General features: G+C 33.2%; 1 protein-coding gene across 4 annotated transcripts in view; it reads left to right on the top strand.

The window, feature by feature from the left end:
- Window positions 1-24791, top strand: part of Gpbp1 (GC-rich promoter binding protein 1) — a 57516-nt gene extending 32725 nt beyond the window's left edge. For 2 of the 4 annotated variants that reach the window (XM_015497285.2, XM_015497287.2), the window contains exons 6-12: window positions 756-815; window positions 8272-8456; window positions 9613-9753; window positions 11172-11339; window positions 11792-11979; window positions 19074-19176; window positions 24299-24791. In XM_015497285.2, the coding sequence (XP_015352771.1) occupies window positions 756-815; window positions 8272-8456; window positions 9613-9753; window positions 11172-11339; window positions 11792-11979; window positions 19074-19176; window positions 24299-24457 (1004 nt within the window). In that variant the 3' untranslated portion in view covers window positions 24458-24791. The remainder of the gene's footprint in view (window positions 1-755; window positions 816-8271; window positions 8457-9612; window positions 9754-11171; window positions 11340-11791; window positions 11980-19073; window positions 19177-24298) is intronic. The other 2 variants (XM_015497288.2, XM_048800021.1) reach the window with 1 other exon arrangement.
- Window positions 24792-26398: the final 1607 nt, after the last annotated feature.

Genomic DNA, 26398 nt, shown 5'->3' with positions numbered 1-26398 from the left:
AACAAAAAAGTTTAAATTTTTAGTTTATCATAGTTGAAAACCTAGTTAACTGGGAAGATAAGTACTTGTGATTGATTATAGTTTGTCATGAAATTAATCTTTACCTATGAAAATGGATTAGACATAGTGTTAAATAATTCTATAAATTGGTCTATGGAAATAGACTCTTTGAAATTATTTGCCTTTTTGAATTTTCAAAGATTAATGAGAGTTTCTGCTAATATTTCCCCTTTCTTTAAAACTGCTGAGTTTTTAATTTGATAGCATCTTACAGAAGAGTATACTGCACTCATAGTACAAATTAGACAGCTTTTAAAAAATTCAAGTGAAGTTTAAAATAATGGAATATTTTATAATAAATTTTTTAAAAAATCAGATTTGACATCTGAAAAGTAAATTTAGTCATTTGAAACAAATCCAAAGTGGTGTATCCACTTTGAAACTTGTGCACATGTTCTTTGTATTTTTTCCATTGAATATTAATAACTTAATAAAACAAAAGGATTGTGGCTTATGATAGCATACTCCTCCTAATAATAAAGGCATTATTTTAAACTTTGCCACTTCCTGTGCTGTTCTTAATTGTATTTATGGGGTGAAACTCTTGGGAATTATTTTGTTTTCTTTTATCTCCCTCTTTACTTATGGGCTTTTTGAGGGTGAGGGGTGGGGGTGGTCAGACACTTTTGTTAGAACCATGTGAATGGCATTGTTTTTTCTGTATTGCAAATTAGTATTTCTACCACTCTCCCCAGGCCTACACGCCCAGACACACACATACCCAACCAAAAAAATCTCCCAAGCTCCTCTCTTAGGTATGTTTCCTTATTATTCAGTTTTTCTGGGAACAGATGATTGCATAAGAATATAGAACCACCTGGAAGGTGTTAAATAGAATTTCTAAGAAATTAGGAATAATTTGGATTTTATTAGACTGAAAGTAAATTTAAAAAGTCAAGAATTTCAGTGAACATTTGTCATATAAAACTACCTGTCGATACTATTGGTACTGATCCTTGGTTGATTTAATTTTAGAAATGATTTAAAGGCAAAGACATCTTTTGAAAATAATGAGACTAAAATGTATTAATATAAAGATTTTTTGGTTCTACTGTTTCAGTGTTGATCTAAGAATTTTTGAGTGTTAGTTGAAGAGATGTTTAAATGGAAGGTGTACTCTGTGTTTAGGTAAACTAAGAAATGTGTCTGCATTTATAAAAAGAAAAAAAGAAAACCGGTTAATTATGGCATGGTTAATTGTTAAATTCCCAGTACTTCCCATAAGAATACAATGAAACTTTCATTGTATGGCACTTCACTATTCCTCTCTCACTTTCCCCCTGGGTTCCCAAGTATTGTTTTCCTCATTGCAACATTTAGAATAGCTATGTTCCTGAGGAAGACGAGAGAATTTTAGGAAAGACTTCAATAGAACTTTTCTAGTGCTACCTTCTTCCAGGTAAGTAAAAATTTACTAATGAAAATGTAATCTGTATAAAAAGAAAAAATGATTTATTCTTGAAACTGTGACTTTATATAGCAAAAATTGGTAGATCCTGAACATAGTGTCACAATTTAAAATAAAACACCTTGAGGGAAAGTAAGTCATTAAAATAAAGTTCACATTAATTTTAGTTGTATTTAGAACTCAGTTGATTATTGGAAATGCCTTCATGCAGCTTATACTTGTGACTTCCATAGTGTTTTGTCTTAACCAGGACCACAGCTGTTTGGTACATAAGAATAATGATTATTAATAATCTATCTCCATGTTTTTAATAATTTAAGATTAAAACAACCTGCTTGAGGGCTGTATTTTGAGGATGTCATGATACAGACTATGATTATGTGTATATCTAGACCAGAATATTCACATAGCCTTATGATTATGCCTTTAAATAGTTTTGAAATACTAAGCTATTAAAAAAAAAAGTTTAAAACAGGAACTCAACATTCTTTAGTGTATTCCTGAGAATTTAAAAATAATTGTGTTAAATTATTTGGGGAGTGAGAAAGAGAAAGAGTGATGAGTGTTTAGTTATATGTATGCAATTTGAGATTCAATTAGTAGCTCTTGACTTGTAAATTTTCATAAGCCCTATTCCCTATTTTTATGTCAGAGTGACCCAGTATTCAGCAACATATCTTTGGCAGAGCTTTCTTAATATTTATTGCTTAAGATAATAATGAAAAATTTCAGTCACTAGTAATTAACTTAGTAATAAAAATAGTTTGCTTCTGTTCATATATGTGTTCCTTGACAATTTGATGAATTTTCCTGAATGTTGCTTTTATTTGATATACTACTTACAAGTATAAAGGTTCCTTGTTATTATTTATTTTTGCTTAGCTTTCAAAATCAAAACATATTATCTGGATCGGTTGTTTTTAATCTAAATTCCAATAATAACTAGCCAGAATCATTCATGTAGAGTGAGGTAGTTGTATTAAAAAAGGTGGATAGTGATGAAAAACAGTGAGATTGTTTTTAGGAAGTATGATAAATAGAGCTAAAGAAAGGTAATAATCTTTGGTATTGTGCTGATGGGTCATTTTGTTTATATATTGAAATTATCCCATTTTCCTTAATGTCTTTCTCATATGAAAACAGTTAAAATTATAACATTGGAAGAAGAAAAAGGGTAATATAACACATGTTCAAAGGTTGAGAAGGGAAAAAAAAAGGTGCAAGTAGACAACTTAATTCACATACATTTCATTTGATCAGAGTTATAAATGTCATTTGTTTATCATGTTTACATTTTCATGGTATATTTCTTTAAAGCTGTTATTTATGAATACTGTTGAACCTCATTTAAAGAAAAAATTACTGTATTGGTTGCTATTGACAACAATTAGTGAAATTCCTTTGATTAAAACTTTCATAATACTATGAACCAAAACAGATTCATTAATTAAAAAAAAAATCCTAGCAAAATTGACAAAGCATCAAGATTTTAAGATACCTTTTAAAATAATCTTATGACCAGCTATTATAGCATGTGTTTATAGTCCCAGCTACTTTGGATGCTGTAGTAGACGGATTGCAAGTTTGAGGCCAGAGTGAAAACCTTTCTCAAAATAAAACAAAATGAAAATGACTGGGAATGCAGCTCTGTGATATAGTGCCTGTGGGTTCAAGCCCCAGTACTGCCCCCCCTCCATCTGCTAATAAAAATTGTTAAGTAGATAATTTTTCTATACTAAAATTTTTATTCACATTAGGAGTTCAAAAACAAAAAAAAAAAAAAAAAGGAGTTCAATTGCTTGGTATAGATCCCCTGAATCTGATAGGTGAAGATTGTATTATGACCAAGTTTTCTTCAAATTGGTTTGAAAAATTAATCCAAATATTATTACCCTTCACTGCTTATCTGCATTTGTTTACAGATTAAATTTGCCTTTTGTGTTTAGAGAGTAACTGTCTTCAACGTGTAGTGACCCTGACTTCACTTGGTAGTGCACGCTTAGAAGCCTCTTATCCAGACCATTCAGTATAGTAATTTTGGTTGAGAATGGTAAACATTGTTAAATATCTGGCATGGTAATATCTTAGTTTGCATTTTCACCAGTAATGTAGTGGCTAAGGACAGGGGTTTGGAATCAGGTAGGGAAAGCCCTAACATTAGATCTTTTACTTATTGGTTATTTGGATTTGGACATATAATTTAATTTCTGTGAGATGTTACAATAATTACAATAATGAGAAAAAGCAGTGTTAAATTGTCTACTTAAAAAACTTTTCAGGCCACAGGTGCTTAGTAAATGTCAGCTAATTATTTTGCTCAAGTCCAGCAATTGGAGGGAGAGTCTATTTGGGATTATTAAGAGGCAAAAATGAAATTTCCGGATTATTAGCCAAAGAAGGAAGTTCTTAATGTACTGATTGAATCAGAAACTTAGTGTATATAGTAGGTAGCTGTGCAGATAGTATAAAGAAAGAAGTTTGAGAAGTCAGCTTTGAATTATCTGTGACCAGATAATAATATGTTTTATTATATGTAGCAGTATTCTAATTTGTTTTCTCAATAATGTGATTGCTTTTCTTCTACTATTGATGTCCTATTTAAGGAATAAAACTAATGCTTCTATTCATAGGTATGGGGAGAGCATACAATGGTACTTAAAATGGTACTTAAAAGTCATTTATTGTCAGAGTACAGTTATTTTTGAGGCTAGAGGAAAATGATTGAAAATCCAAGACACGTTTATTTTCAATTTTTTTTAACTTAAAAAATTATCTGAATATCTGCTTACAAGAGATTGAGATAATAAACATGCAGTTTATGGAAAGAAATCACTAAGGTCATTTATTTTCTAATTCTTTTATAGGTGTTAATATTTTTTCAGTAATAAAGGACTAAGCACTCTGAGTTCATTATGTTTGCCAATTGAGAAAACAGACATTGGATAATATTTGAATCTAAAAGCTTAAATCCTGCTGGGTTTGAATGGCACACATCTGTAATTTTAACTGCTTGGGAGATGAGGCAGGAGAAACCAAGTTCAAGGCTGGCCTTGAGCACTTACTAGATCTCCTCTCAAAATAAAATTTAAACAAAGGGCTCGGTATGTAGCTCAGTGGTAGAGAGTCCTTAGGTTTAGTACTCAGTATTAATATAAATAAAAAAGCCTCAACACCTCAAAAGTTTGTTCGAAGGCAGTTTATGGAGATAACCTGTGAATAGATAGAAAATAATAAAACATACAATAGATATAAGTGATGCAAATTGAAAATTTCTTTCATCCCTTTAGGCAGTTACTACCGTTAAGAACAATTTCTTCTTAGGGCTGGCTTTGTGGCTCAGCAGTACAGCGCTTGCCTAGCATGTGTGATAACCCTGGGTTTGATCCTCAGCACCACATAACAATAAATAAATAAAATAAAGGTATTGTGTTCAACTACAACTAAAAAAGAAAAATACATTAAAAGCAAAACACTTTCTTCATCTTAAATGAGGTGTTAGGTTATTCAGAATAATTAATTTACAACATGGATTGATTTTTATCAAGTCTCTCTTTTTCTCATTCTTCTTTACTCTCTAGTGTTAACCTAAAATTCGTGGGAAAAGACACTTTGAATTGTAACTATATTGAAGAAAGTATACAGCTTCTTTGTCATTATTTAAATGTTAAACATTTTGCATTAACTCTAACTCTTGTAAAAAACTGTTCCGATTTATAGTTGAAAGATAAAGTAACATGCAAAGTTGTACATTTAGTAAGGTTGGAGCTAGTATTGAAATTTGGATAAATCATTTCCAAAAAGCATATTAACCTGAGCCATGATGTTTTTATATGAATGCTTAATAAGCCCAATAGTTTTGTCTCTGCTTCTCTTATCTCAATCACTGTCTTCCTTCAGGTACCTCTCTTCATCTCTTACTTTGCCACCTACTCTTCTGTGAGTAATTTCTTAGGCTTCACCTTTCTTCTTTATAGGGTATTCCATCATTCTTGCACTGAGGACCTCAATGAAGAAACAGTAAGAATATTTCTTGCTCCAAGGAATCCAATTTTAGGAAAGGTGAAATTGCTAGTCAGAAATGATTTGAGGCTTGAAGATTATATTTGCTTGCTTATTTACCTTCCATTTCTTCTGTCTCCCTGGTTTTAATCATTGATTGCATATATATGATATTTTTTGTTTCTTGTATCTTTAACCTTCCACATGGGATCCTTTTCTTTCTGTGTAAAACACATTCCTTGGAATAGGATCTTCTCTTGGTGCATTATTTGATTTTATTTATCTGGAAAGTTTCTTTTCTGCCCCCTATCATATTTGGCATGTCCAAATCTCAATCTTTTGAGATTCTGCAGGGGAGAATGGATTGCTTCTGATCTGTTAAATTTTTTGGTGCAGATTCTAAAGCTGAAGTTTTCCCTTTATATGTCCCTTTGGAAATGTGTGCTGAGATCATTCCCTTGATGATGATCCCAGTCCTATTTATACTGTTTTGACTTCCTTCCCCATTATAAGGGAAGAAAGATATATTTGTGTACTTTGCCACATTGAACTAGAAATCTTCATCAGTCATGTTTAAACTTAGATAATTTTGGCATACAAAAAGAACAGCCCCGTGTTTCAACATCTGGATTCCTCTGAGATGAGGCCTTGCAAACATATTACTTTTTCTTATTTTCTAAACAATTATTCAGATTCTTGGGTTTTATCTAGATTTTAAGTTATAAGCTAAGTTTTTTTTACATATTGTTAATTAAAAAGTTTCTTGAAATTAATTTGGTGGTATTTGGTGTACTTGGGCCTGAACCCAGGTTTGATTTACCACTGACCCCACCCCCAACACCCCTCCACTTCCTTTCATTTATTGTTTTAAATTTTGAGGCAGGGTCTTGCTAAGTTGTTCAGGTGGGCCTCAAACTTGTGATCCTCTTGCCTTGATTTTCCAAATAGTAGTTGTGTGCCACTGTGCCCAGCCAAGAACCTTTTAAAAATACTCTATTCATGCGGTCATCATCTATTTACTATAAGTGATCATTGGAAAATTTGTATTATTTAGTATGTTTTAGTGTTCATTGTTCTGTTATGATGCCTTTGTTATTTTTTCATTTACTTCATTGTATAATATCTTCAGAAAAGCTATGTACATTGATAGTTATACTTTTCTGAGTCATTGTGTGCTTGAACTTTTTTTTTAAAAAAGCTCTTTAATCGGGCATTTTTAGGTAGCCAAGAATTCGGACTGATTGTCCTAGCAGATCAGCAGGTGCTAATTTTTGGAAAAATGAATCTTTTCTCAGTTTGTTCTAAGCCTTTATTCTCTTCAGAATGGCAATAGGCAAAGTACCACACCATCTTTATTTTTTAGAGAGCTTGAAACTTCACATGAACCTGAGATTTCCTCCAGGTGTTCTTATATAGTTACGGTGAGGTGATCCAGTAGGAAGTTTGGTGTAGTTTTAGGGCAGGGGAGTACCACAGATGTCTACCTAGCTCACTGGTTCATAGGATATCTTTAGTATGTGGAGCTATTTTTTAGATTTAGATTTTCTGAGATTTCTTAAGTTGATTCTTCTGAATTTTTCAAATATGAAACTGGTGCTTTCAGAATTTTTTGAGGAAAGAAAGACATACTTCACATACAATAAATGTGAACATGTAGATATGTAACACATGTTTGGCTACACATACAAATTGATTGAACTCTAGGAATAGTGTTTCATACTTTTAAACAAGTGGAAGTCTTGAAAAGAGCCTCCAGTTAGCAGTTATTTCTTTTAGTATCTTCAGAAAACAAAGTTGTTGGTTTCTCTTGAACTTATATGATATCTTGAATGTATTTGGATGGTTAGTAGTATTTGAATGTATTACTATTATGGAAAATAGGATTCTTTTTATTACTTATTTTAAATAATTTAATTCAGTGTTTAGAAGGAGAGGGAGTGTTGGCTGGGGCGCGATGGCTTACGCCTGTAATCCCAGCGACTTGGGAGGCTGAGACAGGAGGATTGCGAGTTCAGAGTCAGCCTCAGCAAAAGCGAGATGCTAAGCAACTCAGTGAGACCCTGTCTCTAAATAAAATACAAAATAGGACTGGGGATATGGCTCAGTGAGCAAGTTCTCATGAATTCAATCCCTGGTACCTAGGAAAGAAAAAAAAAAAAGAAACCCCCCCCAAAAATAGAGGGAGTGTTGTTCCTTGCTTATTGATAATTTTATAAGTGAAATGAATGAAAAAGGAATTGAAACTTTCGTTCTTTTTAAAATGGATGAGGGGGCTGGGGATGTGGCTCAAGCGGTAGCGCCGCTCACTTGGCATGCGTGCGGCCCGGGTTCGATCCTCAGCACCACATACAAACAAAGATGTTGTGTCCGCCGAAAACTAAAAAATAAATATTTAAAAAAAAAAATGAAAAAAATAAATAAATAAATAAAATGGATGAGGGGAAAATACAAATGTATTTTATATTCTACATGTTAAGAGTCATTAGGATGAAATTTGCATTTTTAATAAGTTAATAAAATGTTAGAATTTCATCTTGGCTTTTCATTTATGTGTAACTAAATTCATCTGTATTGACATTGCTCAGTTCTTGCTATATTCTGTGAGATTATGTTCTAGCTTGTTATGTTCTAACTGATATATAGTTGTACTTATTTAGCTTAATAACTTTTGCCCATGAAGCATCCGCTGTTAGTATTGTTTTTAAAATGTAATCAAGCTTTGAAATATAATATTCTTAGGTGGATTTATTTTAATCTAAAAGTTGAGACTGTGTGTAACTCTTATTTGTGCTTTATTTATACAGAATATCCTCCGAATCCTAAATCTAGAGCTCCAAGGATGCTGGTCATTAAGAAAGGTAATACAAAAGACTTACAGCTATCTGGATTCCCTGTAGTAGGAAATCTTCAGTCACAGCCAGTTAAGAATGGAACTGGTCCGAGTGTTTATAAAGGCTTAGTCCCTAAACCTGCTGCTCCACCTACAAAAGTAAGTTCTAAATTGCTATACATGCAAATTTTGAGTGTTTTTTTTTTTTTTTTTTGAGTTGTTTAATTTTGGGGGGAAATTTTAGAAGCATGATATTACGATGTGGGTTGTTCATGGGGTGCTAGCAGACTTCTAGGTGGAAAGAATTGGCCATTGCGTACTATAAATTTTAATTCTCTCTCTGTGTATTCCTATGTGTTTTTGTTGTTGATTTTATAGTAGTAAAGGAAGTTTATATGAGTTTTGTTGTCCTTGTGGTACTTGTGATATATTTGCTTAAAATGTATATATTGTATATATGTAAGTTTATGTGTATATGTTTACTTGGTTTTTCAGTTTTACGTTTTTGAAATCGTCATGAGTTGAAAAATCCCCTGCCTTTGGATTTATAAAACTTTGAAAAAATATTGAATTAATTAGATGTTTCTCTCTCTCTTTGATTTGATTTTTTTTTTAAATACACAACAGCGGAATGCATTACAATTCTTATTACACATATAGAATAGAGTTTTTCATATCTTTGTATATAGAGCATGTTCATGCCAATTCAGGCTTTTATACATATACTTTGTTTTTTCTTTTGCATTACAATTCTTATTACACATATATACCACAATTTTTCATATCTCTATTTATATATAAATAAGTATCTTGACACCCAATTTGAGTCTTCATACATGTACTTTGGATAATAGATGTTTATATCTCAATATCAAATTTTGAATTTATTTATAGGAAAAGGAATAGAAAACCATGTAGGGATGATGGAGTAATATTAAAAAAAATTTTTTTAAGCCAAATGTAGTTATCTTTATTGTGTTTATTTCCTCTATAGTCTGTTACCTGTGTTTTTTCTAACAATTTTTAAAATTGATTTTATTTTTTTAAATACACCACAGCGGAATACATTACAATTCTTTTTACACATATAGAGCACAATTTTTCATATTTTTGTATATAAAGTATGTTCACACCAATTCATGTCTTTATACATGTACTTTGGTTTTTTTTTTTTTTTTTTTTTGCATTACAATTCTTATTACACATATATAGCACAATTTTCATATCCAAGTAGGTTGACACCCAGTTCGTGTCTTCATACATTTACCTGTTTCCTGTTTTTGATAACCATTAATGTTTGTGTGTTTTTCTTTAGCCTACACAGTGGAAAAGCCAAACTAAAGAAAATAAGGTTGGGACTTCTTTCCCTCATGAATCTTCATATGGTGTTGGCAACTTTAATGCTTTTAAATCAACTGCCAAGAATTTTAGTCCATCACCAAATTCAGTGAAAGAGGTAATGTCATTAAAAATCATTGAGGAATGTAAATTTTGTTGTTATTGAGATGGATTTTCCTTGTGTTGCCAAGGGCTGGTCTGAAACTCCTGGGCTAAGGTCATCCTTCTGTCTCAGCCTCTTGGGACTACAGGCATTTGCCATCATGCCCAGCTGCTCAGTTATGGTAATTTGATAGCTGATGTTCTCTTTTTGCTAACTTGTTTGTATTCTGAAAAAGTAGGAATATAATGTTAAATCCACTGGTCATTGTGGAGTATGCTTGTTATCCCAGGGGATTGGGAGGCTGAGGCAGGAGGATCTCGACTTCAAAACCAGCTTTGGCAAAGTGTGAGCCCCTAAGCAACTCAGTGAGACCCTATCTCTGAATAAAAACATGGGCTGGAGATGTGGCTCAGTGCTTAAGTGCCCCTGAGTTTAATCCTGGTATCAAAAAGGAAAAAAAAGGTAAATGAAAAATTCCAAACATCCTCAGCAGTAAAGAAAATAATATAGTGAAGCCTCCGAATACCCATTAGCTAGAAAGAACTTTTTTAAGTAAAATAGTGAAAATTGTAATTTCATTTGATTTTTGTGATAGTTATTCTTATAGGGCTAAACCTTGACTAATAATGAGAATTTGTGTTATAATCCTGTTTTGGAATGATGAACATTTTATTAGTGTTAACCCTGAGGCAAGGAGAGAGGAAGAGGGAAAGGTGTTAATTTTTCTTGCACTGAAATTGAATAACTGGTAGCTCAAATATCCCCTTAACCCACCCATTTGATTAGGATTTTGAAATTCTTAGATCAGGAGTTACCTGAAGAGTTGAAGGTCACTTGACTATATTGTTATACATGAAATTGCTTTGTATGCCATATTGGAACATCATAATACTTCTATTGTATTCCATTATGAAAACACCAAAGAACTGAAAACAAAGGACTCAAGTTAACATCCATTTTGACACCCTCTCCTGCAGAAGTTTTCTTTGTTGAAATCTAACCGAATACACTCTGTGTGTGTGTGTGCGTGCATATGTATGTGTTTCTGTGTAATCATTAAATAGGTCCTTTTGAAGCTGTTAATCAAATCTAGAATTCTGGAATGTAGCTTGAAGAACTACTCCTCTGTGCATTATAAAATATTTAAACTATTCCAGGATACATTTATAAATTAATATTTAAATCCCTTATGTAGTATCATAGTTCTGAGTATCCAGGCCTTCATTGTCTTTGGGTAAGAAAATCTTTTGTTGACTCATTGAATGGGAAAGAAAAAAATTTGTAGAGACGGAGAAAACTAGATGTTGAAAAAGACCTTAAATCAATTTTGCATTGTGAATAATGGTAGAACAGGAAACTGTGATAATTGTGAATTTATATTGGCATCAGTTCTCTGGTCACATATTCATCAGTGTTTCTGAATTTCCTCTTAGTGTAATCGTTCAAATTCCTCTTCACCTGTTGACAAACTTAATCAGCAGCCTCGTCTAACCAAACTGACACGAATGCGCACTGATAAGAAGAGTGAATTTTTGAAAGCATTGAAAAGGGACAGAGTAGAAGAAGAACATGAAGATGAAAGCCATGCTGGCTCAGAGAAGGTAATTAAATTTGCAATGCATGATTTCATATTGACATGTTGTTAAAATACATGAGCAAATATTTAGAAACTTGGAATAAATTCTAATAGATTTTCACCTTAGAAAATAAAGGCCTAGCCAACTATTTGCATAAGTAATGGCTTCTTAATTTTCCATTCATATGAGACTGTCTTCTAAATTTAGTGATTGTAAGTATACTTTTATGTATTCTAAATGGGAATTGACCCAGGATCTATTAAAAACGTTCTTAGTAACTATATATACTTTTTTTTTTTTTTAAGTTGTGGACGGACACTATATCTTTTTTTTTTTTTTTTAACTATTTTTACGTGGTGCTGAGGATTGAACCCAGTGCCTCACACATTCTAGGCAAGTGCTTTACCACTGAGCTACCACCATGGCCCAGTAACTATATTCTTCAGAATTAATTTTTTTTAATCCTCCCAAATTAGGATGAAGACTCATTTAATTTGCATAACAGCAATAGTACTCACCAAGAAAGGGATATAAACAGAAACTTTGATGAAAATGAAATTCCACAAGAGAATGGCAATGCCTCAGTGATTTCCCAACAGATCATTCGGTCTTCAACCTTTCCACAAACTGATGTTCTTTCCAGTTCACTTGAGGCAGAACACAGGTTAGTTTTTATTTTTACTTTTTTTCCTCTGGCATTTTTAGCATAAGATTTTTATATTATAAAACTCTTATGTAATTGATTGATTTTTGTGATGCTAAAGATTTAACCTAGGTTGTTGAACATGCTAGGCATTTTATCACTGAGCTAAGCCCCAGCCCCTAATTTATTTGTTTTTCTAACATGTTCATTAGGTGCAATTTATATACGGTAAATTTTACTTCTTCTGATTAGTACAGATGAATTCGATCTATTCAGAGTTGTGTAGCTAATTAGTTTTAGAACATTTTCATTATCTTTGAAAGCTATGTCCATTTGTGCTTATTCCTCAGTTTTAGGCTCTGTCATAGATAATCAGTAATTATTTTCTAACTATAGATTTGCCTTTCATGGATGTATTGTGAGTGGAATCATATAATATGTGGTCTGCTGTGTCTAGCTTCTTGGACTAACCATATTGTTTTCAAGGTTCATTTGTGTTTCAGCACATGTTACTTTTTTATTGCTGAGTAATACATTGTATGACTGTACCTCTTTTTGTTCATTGATTAATGGATATCAGTGTCCACTTTTCTGTGGATAGTGTTACTATGAACATTTCATGTACAAATTTTTGTGTGAACATTCCTTTATTTCTTTTGAGTACATTCCCAAGGGTTGAATTCTTGACATAAGGTAACTCTGTGGTAACCTTTTTTTTTATCTTCATCAGCAATATATAGAGTTCAGTTCTCTTTTATTTTGCCAACAATTGATATTGTCTGTCTTCATTTATAACCATTCTAATGGTTTGAATTGGTTATCTTTTTGTGGTTTTTACTGTGCATTTTCTTGATTTCTAAACAGTATTGAATATCTTTTGATATGCTTATTTACATGTTGTCTTTGGGTGAAACACCTATTCAAGTACCTTGCCTGTTTTAGAATTATATTTCGTTTCTAAGTTCTGAGAGCTTTTTATGTATTATTTGCATAAGTCTCATATATATGACTTGACAATATCTTCTCCTATCCTGAGTTGTCTTTTCACTGTATTTATTTTTAATTTATTTCTTACTTAGTTGTAGCTGGACACAATGCCTTCATTTTATTTATTTTTATGTGGTGCTGGGGATCAAACCCAGGGCTTTGCATGTGCCAGGTGAGTGCTCCACCACTGAGCCACATCCCCAGCCCCTCTTTTCACTTTATTAATGGTGACATTTGAGTTTTTATCTTAGTCCAGTTTATGCATTTTTTTCTTGTATCACTTAATGCAAATGTTGGTGTGATATGAGGAAGGAGTCCAAATTTATTTTCTAGGTGAATATCCAATTACCTCAATAGGTGATTTATTTTTTTATTACAAACTCTTTAGCACTTTTGTTTCTATTTTTATCATTTCTAATGTTTTAAAATAGTAATTATAAGGTTTAGTATTAGAATTTAGAAGAGAATTAAAAAGAGGATTCCCTCCCATGATTTTCTTTTTTAGTTGTACTTGGACATTTATTTTATATGGTGCTGAGGATCAAACCCAGTGCCTCACACATGTTAAGACGAGCGCTCTTCCACTGAGCCGTGGCCACTGTCACCATTTCCCCATGACTCGCAGAAATGTTATACCTTTACTATTGAATTGAAACAACAGCCACATGGTTCAGCAGCAAAACATAATTCTTCTCTCCCCCTTTTTGGCACTTGGAGTCAAACCCAGGGTAAATACAACTGAGCTATATCCCTGGCCCTTCTTATTTCAGTTTTTTTTTTTTTCTTTTGGTACCACAGATTGAACTCAGGAGCACTTGACTACTTAGCCACATTCCTATCCCTGTTATGTATATTATTTAGAGTTGGGGTCTCACTGAGTTGCCTAGCGCCTTGCCTAGCTTTTTTGCTGAGGCTGGTTTTGAACTCACAATTCTCCTGCCCCAGCCTCCCAAGACACTGGGATTACAGGCATATGCCACTGTACCTGGCCCTTTTAATATTTTATTTTGAGAGACAGGGTCTTGCTGAGTTGCCCATATTGGCCTTGAATTTTGACTTTCTGCTTTAATCACTCAAAGTACTTGGGATCACGAGCATGTGCCACCATATCTGGTTTCAGTTCCCTTTTAATTACTAAAGAGTAAGCTAGGAGCAGCAGTGCATTCTTATAGTCCCAGCTACTGGGAAGCTGAAGCAGGAGGATTGCTTGAACCCAGGAGTTAAGGACAGTCTTGGTAATAATAGTGAGACTCTTCTGTCTCTCTACCCCCCAAAATTAAATCAGAAAATTAATAAAAATAAAAATATCAAAAGGATTATAACTTTTGAACAAACAAGAAAGTTAACTTGTTAACATATTGCTCTACAATTTCTTTGTGTATATCAAATTGTTTTCCTACCCAGAATTCTTAACATACTCTAAGAGCAGGCTTAGCATGGGGAAGTCCTTGTCAACAGTTCATTAACTTTTAAGTTTTTGCCATTTCTTTTGTAACCTCATTTGATTTTAGAACAGTAAGGAACTGCTGATATTTACTGTGGAATAATTTTTGTGGAATTCAGCCTAAGCTCCACAGGACAGAAATTTTGTGTATTTTATTGCTGTATCTAGCACTGAGAGTGGTGTACCTAAATTAAGTGAGTGTGTGAAGTAAAAGTTGAAGTATTTTCCTACCTATTTAGTAAAACTGTATTCATTTTTAAAGGGAATTCTTTAACTTTTTATTTGTTTCAAGTTTCCCTTCCCTTCTGTTTTCTTAATGCTTTTCCCTCTTTCAGCTTTTTCTTTCCTTATCCTGGGGAGTGAACCCAGAACCTTGACCATGTTAAAACACATGCTCTACCACTGAGCTATGGTCCCCAGCTATCCTTGCCCACTTAGGTTTCTTACATTCTAGTTTACATTTCTCTTCCCATGAAACTATTTAATTTAATTAATCAAGGTTGTACCTTGATTGGTTGATGCCAGCGATTGAACCCAGGGACTTTTAACTACTGACCTGCACCCTCAACCCTTTCTATATTTTATTTTGAGACAGAGTCTCAATGAATTGCTGAGGCTGGCTTTGAGCTTGTGATCCTCCTGCCTCAGCTTCCCTAGCAGGTAGGATTATAGGCATGCACCACCATGCCCTGTTACAAGATTGTACCTTTAAAAGTCTCTATAAATCTTTATCTTTATGGCTTGAATTTTACATTATTATTACTTTATTTCTGTGATCACTTTTGTTCCCCTTCACCAAATCAGGTCCTCTATGTATGTGAGAATGTAAGCATGTGGTTTTATATAGTCTTAGACTTTTGCCTTTAAAAAGGTTTGCTTTTTCTTTTTTTATGTGGTGGTGATTGAACCCAGGGCTTCATGCATGCCAGGCAAGTGTTCTACCAATGGGCTTTATGCCCAGTTGTGCCTAAAGTAATATAATGGGCTAATGATAAACGTGAAGGTCCATTTCATGAGAGTTAAGTTTAGCTAGATTAATTTAGAGAGAACTCATTTGTGTGATATCTATATTTAATATGAATAGATGAATGAGTTACTACTATTTTAATCCTTCTCAGCTTGTGGAACTCCTCTTTATCACATAATCTGGTTTATGACTTGTAACTGATTTAGGCTGTCATGGCAGCTTTGTCAAATCATAGAAAATAGTAAACATCAATTCCTTTTACTGTTTTATTTTTGTGTTTTTCAAAACTGTGACATTTTGTTCTTTTCAAAAAGACTATAGCATATAGGAATTCCAGATCCCCCCTTCCATCATTCTAAGGTGTCATCTTGTATCATCCTTCTTGAAACTATTCTGTACTGTAGATATAAAATTGTGAAATTATTTTTCTATTGACCTCATCAAGTTTTGTACATCATGCTGGTATTAATATCCTTGTGTTTGTGTCCTCGAACATGTGCATAAGTGTATTTGATGCTAAATTACTAGGTGTGAAGTTGATTGGTCCAGTGGCATTTATTACTCCATGTCAACCAAAAATGCTCTAATTTTCACTCTCAATTAGTCAATTAAATATTTCTAGTCAGAATTGGTAGAAAGAATGCCTGTGTATAAAAAGGAAAGTATACAAATAAATCTCATGATAGTTAAAGATGAGCAGTAAAAGTTCTTTACCTAGGGCTGTAGTAAGGAAGTTAATGTCAGAATGCATGCGTGAGAGAGAGAGAGAGAGAGAGAGAGAGAGAGAGAGAGAGAGATATGATGCGATTCGATGCTGGGGGTCAAACCTAGGGCCTTAAGTATGCTAGGTAAGTTTTCCACCACTGAGTTCCATCCCTAGCCCTGTTGAGTACCTTTTTGTGACCTTCATGTTTCCCATCATCAGTACTTAGTAGTAAAAAAAAAAAAAAAGTAAAAGGTCCACACCCCTTAGAAATATTCTTAAAATTCCTAAAAGTCACATTGAATGTTTTAACTGTTTTTTTTTTCTTTCAATTTGTAGAGTAGATATTTAGTACACAAAGAATTGTGGTGGTTTCTTGTCATTCATGAAGACTTAGGGACAGGAGACCTGAGTTCCATACTTTGACAGTGTTTAGTTCCCCTCAGTACTAACAGGAAAAAAGGAGAGAGTGGGATTTAAGAACTAAGCCAAATGAATTAAGCTGAAAACATTCTAAATTAATAACCTCTGGGGAGAAAACAAACAGACCCATGCTGTGTATATATAGTAGAGATGATATCAGTGATAACTAAAGACATATACATATCTTTATTCTTTTGGAGACCTTAAATATTATTATTTTTGTCCTTTTTATAACAGACTTTCTTCCTTTCGTCCTTCATTTCTTCATGCCAGGGATTGAACCCAGGACACTTACCTATTATGCTACATCCCCAGTCCCTTGTTATTTTTTTATTTTCAGGCAGGGTCTCATTAATAGTTGCTGAGGCTGGCTTTGAACTCGTGATCCTCTTGCCTCAGCCTCCTGAGTTAACTGGGATTACAGACATGTACAACCATGCCTGTCCAGCTCAAAGCTCCCTCCCACCCCTTATAGACAATGCCAGTTTTGTTCTAAAATTAGATTTATTGAATTCTGCATAGGAATGCAATTGCCTAGTGTAGAGACAAAGGTGAAGAAGACAATAAGAGCATTTTTTTTCTTTTTACTATTCATGTAAAGAATAAAGTTACATATTCAAGATTTCAGATTTGGTAGGTGCTAGAATTTAAGTTTCAATAAGTATCCATCAAATAGAGGAGTAGTTGTGGAAATGTTAGACATGTTCGAAAATATCCCAAGGTGGAGAAAGTAAAGGTGTTGGTGATATGGAACCACTTTAAATTCTTAGTTTGAGTTTTGAGTGCCGAAGTATAATATACATTTATAATCCAAAAATATATCGATACGTTTTTTTCCTTAAGCTAACAAAGGTACAGCTTCTTTTAGATTTGAGATCTATTTTCCTCCATGAATATAGTGATACATCTTTTCCATGGCTTCAAGTTTTTGGTAAACTTTAATTTGTAATTCTTAAATTATATACCTATTACCTACTCATATCAGTTGACTTTAGCAATAAAGTGTTAGCAATACAATTCTTAAGGATAATTCTTTTGTAAATGTTAGGCAAAAGCATAAATATTAGGTACACATATCATTCTGAAGAGTTAGGAATATTCACTTCCCTTTTCCTCCCTTTTACTTATTTTTTGTTTGGGGGATTGAGCCCTGGGCCTTGTACATGCTCAGCATGAGATCTACCACTGAGCTACACCCTCAGTCCAATACTTGCCCTTTATTATATTCCCTTTATAATATTAAAGGTATTTTTTCCATCTGTATTATTGTTTAGTTAATGTTCGGTTTTTAAAAATAAGTAAAAGAAAAGTGAACCTAGCAAAAAAGTTTTGTTTTACTAGTCAAGATCTACACACTAGAATAGTGATCTTGAATGATGAAAGTTTGAGTGGAAATGTCATTTCAAAGGAAGGCATCTTGGCTAAGGAGTAAAAACAGTGCTCGAGAAAAGAAAATTTTAAGTCATGAGTAGGAATGAAAGAAAGAAATGATTAATGCTGACTGTGACATTTTGGTTCAGAGACTGAAAATAATTGGTAAAACATTTAATTTGGTGACAGAGAATCAGAATTCTGTTTCCTTCTTTGCTAACAAAGTTAAATTGTTTTACTTATGAAATTGATTCTTCTTTAAAATATGGATAGCATTTAAGTTTTATTCAGGGTCTTCGAGAACTGAAATTCTATAGTTTTTTAAAGGGAAAAAAAGATACGAAAGTGTATAAGCAGTTAACACAATGACAGGTGCAAGGTGAAAGATGAGTAAGTATAAATGGAATTAACAGAAATACTTAAGGAATACAATTAAAAACAAAACAAAACAACACATCATCAGATCAGTATAAGACAAGTGACCTGTACCAAGGGTAAACTTGTCATTGAGTTAAATACAATAGATCCTGCTACAGTGTTCACATTTACTCAAATAGAGAAAAGTGATGTTTCCTGTCATTGTTTTCATAGCTCCACTTGCCTAAGATGGAAGTATCTTCAAAGAATATAACTTTATGGTCTTTTTACTTATTTAAGATCCTGGTTTAGAGCTTTCTAAATTCATTATTGTAGGATTTAACTTCTCTTTCATATTTATTTGTGTTGGGGAATGATGATTGGCATATATCTAAGAGGTGATATCAATAGAAGTATAAATTATAAAATGCAAGATAGGTTAGGCTGTTTCACCCTTTCTTTTCAAAATAGAAAAACTAATGAATAGGCCACAATACATTAGATTGTGGTGATATTGAGAAAAGGGAGAAAAATATCACTATTAATCTTAATGGAGTAATTTGGAAATTTTTCTTCAGGTCTCCCCTATTGCAAGTTTCTAGCCTACCAAACCTTTGACACCAAAGGTTAAAAATCAGTTCATTCTTATTTTACTCCTAAGAAGGTTTATTTAACTTAATCTATTAATTTTTTAGAAAGATATTCAAAGCAAAAACACAAAAGCCCTTTCAATATATCTTGAGAACTGTATACAATGGATCGTGGATTATTATTATTATTATTATTTTTTGTACCTACTCTAAATGGAATTTTCCCATGCAGGTTAAGATCTGATTAAGCTTAATTATCTCCTTTCTTTTTAGATTGTTAAAGGAAATGGGCTGGCAGGAAGACAGTGAAAATGATGAAACATGTGCTCCCTTAACTGAGGATGAAATGAGAGAATTCCAAGTTATTAGTGAACAGGTAAGAAAAACGGAATCATTCAAGTGCTTTTGGTGTTTTTTTTTTTGTACCAGGGATTGAACCCAGGGGTGCTTACCACTGAGCCACCCCCTGTTGCCCCACCTCCATGCCATTTCCTTTCTCCCCCAATTTTATTTAGAGAGACAGGGTTTCGCCTCAGCCTCCTAAGCCCCTGGGATTACAAGTATGTGCAACAATGCCTGGCTTTAAGTTTACTTTTAAAGTGGCTTTTAAAAAATTAGGATAGCGTGATTTTTAAGTAAGCTTTCAGGTGCTGGATAACAATTTTATTTATTAATTTATTAAGATATCACATTGGAATTATCTTTGTTTTTAAATCTCCAATAGTTAGAAATGAATAGAAACAGTATATCTATGATTGAGCATATTCCAGGTGTTTTTATTTGGTGGTGGTTTTGATTTGTTTTGGGGTGGCAAGTCTTTATAGCTTCCTAAGGAACTTCACCTTTGATGATTTTCCTTGCATAAGAATATTTCAAATTCTTATATGTTTGTGTAATTTCCTTTTTGATAAAGAACATTGGGAGATGTTTAGTAGAACATAAAGAAGTTAAGATGTTCTTCCAGATCCATTAAAGAATCTTTGTGACATGCAGAGCTAATTTTCTTTATGGAGGTAACATTTTCAGAGCCACTTCAAATGGAATTTTTGAGTAAATTAGTCATTAAAATTTAAAAACATAAGAGACTTAATCCCCATTCCTTCCTTCTGTACTGAGGTTAAACCCAGGGCTTCATGCATACTAGGAAGTGTTCTATCACTGATCTACATCCCCAGCTATTTTTAAATTTTATTTTGACTCAGGGTCTTGCTAAGGTACCCAAGCTACCCCTGAACTTTGGATCCCTCTTGCCTTAGCTTTACAAATAGCTGGGATTATAAGCATGCACCACTATATATATCTGTCTATTCTTCTTTTTTTAAAGAGTAAATTTAATATATTGACTTTACCCCCTCACATTGTACTTTTGAAAATTTGGGTTTAAAAACATAAAATTTACTGTTTTAACCATTTTTTTGCATTTACTGTTTAATGGCATTACGTTCATTCATCTTGTTTTGTATCCATCACCCACCTCCGGAATGTTTCTCATTATCTTTTGCAGTTGAATCTTCATACCCTTTAAGTAAGAAGTCTCCATTTCCTATTCCTTTTGCACCAGAAGCTGCTACTCTTCTACTTCTGTCTTTTATGAAATTGACTGTTTTCCATACCTCATATGTGGAATCAGAGAGTATTTATCCTTTTGATGGGCTTATTTCACTTAGCATTAAATTCTCAAGGTTCACATGTTTCGCCTTCTTAAGGCTAAGTAGTATTCCATTATGTTATATATCACATTTTGTTTATCTATTCATCTATCAGTAGACACTGGGTTACTTCTTACTTTTTGCTATTGAGTATAATTTTTCTATGAAAATAAGGGTACTACAGCTCCTTACTTTCCACTATTTTGAGTGTATATCCAGCAGTAGAATTGCTGGATTTAATGGTAACTGAAAACATTTTTTTTTTGTTTCTTTCTTTTCTTTCTTCCTTCTTCTTCTTTTTTTTTTAAGAGACGCTGCCTTACTACTTTTCCATAGTGACTGCACAGTTTTATAGTGATACACAGGAGGTCATTGCACAACTGAACAGTGCACAAGAGTTCCACTTTCTCTTTGCTAATGCACAATTTCTGTCTTTTGAAAAATAATAATCATTCTAGTTCTTACTGTGCTTTGGATTCATGATTAATGGTGTTGAACATTTATTAGGCCATTTCTTAGGAGAAATGTTCATTCAGTTCCTTTGCCCTCCCCTCCTCCCTTTAATGGTGCTAGAGTGCCACACACATGCTAGGCAAAGTGCTCCATCACTGAGTTTAAAACCCCTAGCATTAGCACACAACTTCCCATATTTTAATCAAATCATTGTTGCATAAGATGATTTATTTTAGATATTAACTATCACAAAAATGACTTGCATATATTTTCTCTCATTCTCTGAATTGCCTCTTCACTTCCATTTTCATCATCTTCCCCTGCCCACACCCTTTTTTTGGAGTTCTAGGTATTGAATCCAGGTATATTCTGGGTATGAGCTGCATACCAGTCTTTTAAAAATTTGATTTTAGACAGGGTCTGGCTAGTTACTCTACCCAGGCTGACCTCAAACTCCTAGGTTGCTGAAATTACTGGCATGGGCCACCATGCCTACCTGGATTATCTTTTGATACACAAAAGTATTTAATTTGATACAGTTTAATTTCTTTTTTAAATTTAGGTGTCATATACAAGAATGCCACATCCAGTGTCATGTTTTCCCCTTATGTTTTTGAAGGGTTTTATAGTTTTTAAGCCCTTATGTTTAGATCTTAAGTCAACTTTGATTTGTAATGGTGTGAAGATTCAGCCTCATTCTTTCGTGTGTAGATTCTTTATCTCTAACACCATTGTTGCAAAAATTGTCCTTTCTCTATTTAATGTCCTGGCATGGCTGACAAAGATCTTTACGGTTACGTAAGGGTTTATCTCCGTTTAATTGGTCTGTGTCTTTTTATGTTAAGACTACACTGTTTTGATTACTATAGCTTTGTGATAGTTTTGGAATTAGGAGGCTCATACAGTTAAATAGTAGAGCTGGAATTTGAGCCCTAACTGGGCTCATTTCATAGTTTGAGGATATAGATATGAATAAAATATTGTATTAAAGAAAAATATGTTAGGATCAGATTATGAAGGACTTTAAATGTTAGTTCAGGAGTATACAGCATGTCTGTGATAGTCAGTATTTCATCCCTGTGACTGACACACCTGATAAGAACAATTTAAAGGAAGAAAGGCTTATTTTTGGGCACCTCATTGAGAGGCTCAGTCATGGTTGGCTGACTCCATTTCTCTGGGCCAGAAGTGAGGCAGAACATCAGGGTGGAAGGCGTGGAAGAGGGAAACTACTTAGATTGAGGAGCCAGGGACAAAATACAGCCCAAGACCACATTCTCAATGATGATGTCTCCATCCCCATCCTACCTGTGTAGTCACCACATAATAATCCACTCAGATTGTTAATCAGTCAAATAGATCCACACATGAGGTTTCATCTCTCATAATCTTATCATTTCACTCTAAGAATCACTACATTGGGGGATCATGGTTTTTTTTTTTTTTTAATAACACGTTAGCCTTTTAAGGACACTTCACATCCAAGCTATAACAATGTCTATATAGTTTCTTCTTTGGAGGTTTTTTTTTTAAATATGAAATAATCATTTTTGTTTCTTTTTATACATGAGAAGGTGCAGTTGTAGTGTGAAATATATTTTGGGAGTATAATTTCTAAATTTCTTTTTTTTAGAGAGAGAGAATTTTTTTTTTAATATTTATTTTTTAGTTCTTGGCGGACACATCTTTGTTTCTATGTGGTGCTGAGGATCGAACCCGGGCCGCACGCATGCCAGGCGAGCGCGCTACCACTTGAGCCACATCCCCAGCCCCGAATTTCTAAATTTCTAAGAGTAGAATCAGGATAATGAATTGTGAATATATTGTAGAAATCAGAGGAGGAATAAATGGAGGGCCCAAACTAGGGAAATGATAGTAAAAATGTTCTTGATTAGCAGAAGAGATCTGAAGTAGAACCAACAAGATTTTTAAATTCTGGCCTTTGATCTGCTGATAACATAAATAGGAATGGAAGAGGAGGAACTAGTTTTAGGAGGCTTTAAAAGATGTTAGATGTTTTAAGGATGTCATCCAGGTGTTTAGAAAATTGAGAAATAGACTCTTAGGTTTGGTTTTCATTAAAATTCTCTTCAGTTGATTTCAAGGTATGGCAAGATTAGGTGTATCAGCTGATAAATCGCCCGAGGCAAGGATGAAATTTTGGTGAATGAAAAAGAGACACCTTTAAGAGGGGCCAGATGTCTTTCTAAGTATCATGCTGGCTGAGAACATTGGAGTTGCTTGCTTGCGTGGCTGCTTTTATTTTTCCTGGTAAAAATGATGAGGTTCTTTATTCAATTTGAAAGGAGAGGTAGCATTGGCAAGTTAGAATTAAAGCATGATAGCAAAGAAAATTACTTAATTAAAAGGGAAGAGAAACTTAGAGTCAAGACTGTAGACGTGAATTGTACATAAGTATTAGCCATGGTGGAAGTGGCATTGGAATTGAATTTTAACAAATTATTTGTAAACCTCATGATTAAAGAATTCTCTGGAATATAAAATATTAGATATTTCCAACTATTAAGTTAGTTAGGTAAAATTGGCTTTATAGAAAATTGCATTTAGGTATTTACTTGAAAATCACTTATCTCTCATCGTTAGGCCTGATTTTATTTATCTACATAAATAACAAATATTATCATTTTATTTATACATATATAACATTATCATTGTTTTGTATTTTTATTTCTACATTGAGCTTACCATCTGATTTTCCTTCTGATAAATGATCTTCTGACTCAGTTCTTATTATTACCAAAGTCTTTGTTTCTCATTTCTCATTTTCAGAAATAAACAAATATTATTTTTCTTGAATCTTAATTTCTCTGGCTAGGCAAAGAACTGTATTTGATTTTGTTAATTTGTATACCTCATTCTACTTAGTCTACAGAGTATGAATAAAGCAGATAGTGAGTTGTGTTAACTTAGATATTAATAACTTTAGGTATATAGTTTAATCGATTACTGATTACATGTTTCACAGCACCTGAAGGTGTATTTGTTACAGTGTTCATGTTAAGGAAATGAGGAAAGGTCTAATGCCTTAGTGGGATACTTAATGTTCTCACTACCCTGTTTGGATTTAAAATCTGTGCTTTTATATTACACTATATACTTTTCTTTTTGTAATGGTCTGATAGAATGATAGAAGGTATATATTATATATCGGTGGTTCTTCAAAAGAAATAGATTGTTTTCTAGTATTTTGTTAGATGAGTTGGATCATTTATCTGTATCTATTTAAATAGCTTATTTCTGGACATGTTGTCATTGCCTGTGAAATGCTGAGGATAGGTTACAAGTTAAATTTTTTTTAAAAAATTTTATTTGTGGTTATACTTTATAGATAATTTTGGGGGAAAATAATTAATTTATTTATTTTTGACATTTTAGTTGCAGAAGAATGGTCTGAGAAAAAATGGTATTTTGAAAAATGGCCTGATCTGTGACTTCAAGTTTGGACCCTGGAAAAACAGCACTTTCAAACCCACAATTGAGAATGATGACACAGAGACAAGTAGCAGTGACACATCAGATGATGATGATGTGTGAAGGATTTCCTAACAGCTTTAGAATTTTTAGTGTGATACATCTCTCATACAGTTTGGGGTGAATTGTAAAAATGAAGAACTATAATTTATGTAGTGAAATACCCCATTAGAAGATGATTTTTTTGGGGGACTTCAATATGAAGAAAACCAAGAATGTTTTGTTGGGCTGGGTTGAACATTATTTCTTTGTAAATGAATGTTGTAGAAATGAGGACTTTGGTTGATCCAACATTGACTTTCTTCATCACTGCAGCATTTCTCTGACTAGCAATGTGACGATGTAACAAATGAGATTTTCTCATTTAATAATAAAAAATTGTGTAATGTTTTGCAAAGCTTCTGTCTTAAAATGTCCAGGTCTTAAGGGAAAAAAAGGCAGCTTACACTGTTTTGCTTGCAGAGTCATATCTTTTTCATATAGTGGAAATCTTCAAGTCCGCTTTGTGCGCCTCCCCACCCCACCCCACCCCCAAACAAAACAAAACAAAAAAACGAAAAGGAAAATGTAGCATGTTGGCTGAAAACTGGTGCAAAGTGCACTAAAACATTAATTTCCTGAACTCAGCTGTTGTACCTGTCACCTTTTAAAACAAATTGCTGTTTAGCCATTTGTAGTGCAGTAAGTGTTACAGGAGAGACTCGCCACATTTTCTTCCAAATTTTAAGAGATGTTTTTCAAGAGCTTTATTCGGGTTATGTTGTCAGAGCAGGATTTTCAGACTTGGTGGAAAAGACTCTTGGGAAAACTTATTTTGATAAATTATTACACATGCAGAAAAAAATGATCAAACTGACTGGATCTGTCCACAACATGGAAAATAAACTGGATTTTCAGAATATTGCTCTCTGTAGTGTTCAAGGTATTGGTCTATAACAACATGCTTTGTTCACTTCTGAAAGTTATACTCTCTTCATTAAAAATGGTGGTTATTTTCTGAGGTTAAAAAATCAAAATAAGTCTTTCAATATTGTATACACAGATTTATTGAATGAATTTTGACTTTCCATTTTCACATTAGTTTTGGAATCAATTTGTTTTATGGCTGACTGCAAGAGTATTTTAGCTCTGTATAATTTTATTTTGATTTTCTTGACTTTGTTTACCCTTAGTTGGTTTTAAGCTTCTTCCATTCCATGTATAAATATATTCTAATTGTTAAGAGTGTTACGTTTGAGTGAAAATGTGTGAGGTTATATGTTACATTGATCTAAACCTATGAGGTTTTTTTTGTTGTTGTTTTAAGGAGGCGGCTGTTTTTTTTCCGTTTCCACATGATTCCCCAGGCTTCCCAGCTTTCACTAGAAACTGTTATTTTTTTCCTTGTATGTTTTTGTTTTTGTTGTTCCCCTGAGATTGATAGGTGCATGGTTGCATCCTAGTAAAAATTCTGAGGAGAAGTTAAAAGTTAAGAGAAGGTAGTAAATATTTGAATTTTTAAAAAGCCCCCCCCCCCAATGTAATTTGCCACTTTCAATCTAATCAGCACCTGCTTTGACAAAGCTGTCAGTATCATATTGAAAGTCTTTGGAAGTCTTAGATTGCACTATTTAATAGGATAATGAAATACTGTTAGGTGCAAACTAATATTTGCTAAAACAAGTATAAGAGAATTGAGAAATATGATTTATGTTTAAAATTTTGGGGGGTAATTTTTGTTTTGTTTTCTGGCATTTTCTTTATATTCAGTTCTTTCTGCCATAATTCCCCATTTACAAGCCGTTAACTAATGTTTATTGTGCTTCCATGAATTGTGATATGGAATATGTTTGGTAGTTTACTTTTTGTAAATATGGTAAAGTGCATTGGCATAGTTGTTCTATCTAGTAACTGATGACATTAACAAGTTTAAGGTAACTAAGGGGACAGAACCATATACATACAATTTGAGAGTGGATAAAGTTAACATAGTTTTAATTTTATGTCCAAATAATGGACAGCTAT

This window comes from Marmota marmota, unplaced genomic scaffold (assembly GCF_001458135.2).
Source record: "Marmota marmota marmota unplaced genomic scaffold, marMar, whole genome shotgun sequence".
NCBI classification, from domain to species: Eukaryota; Metazoa; Chordata; class Mammalia; order Rodentia; family Sciuridae; genus Marmota; species Marmota marmota.
The sequence above is the reverse complement of the archived record's forward strand: the minus strand, read 5'-3'. Positions and strand labels throughout refer to the sequence as shown.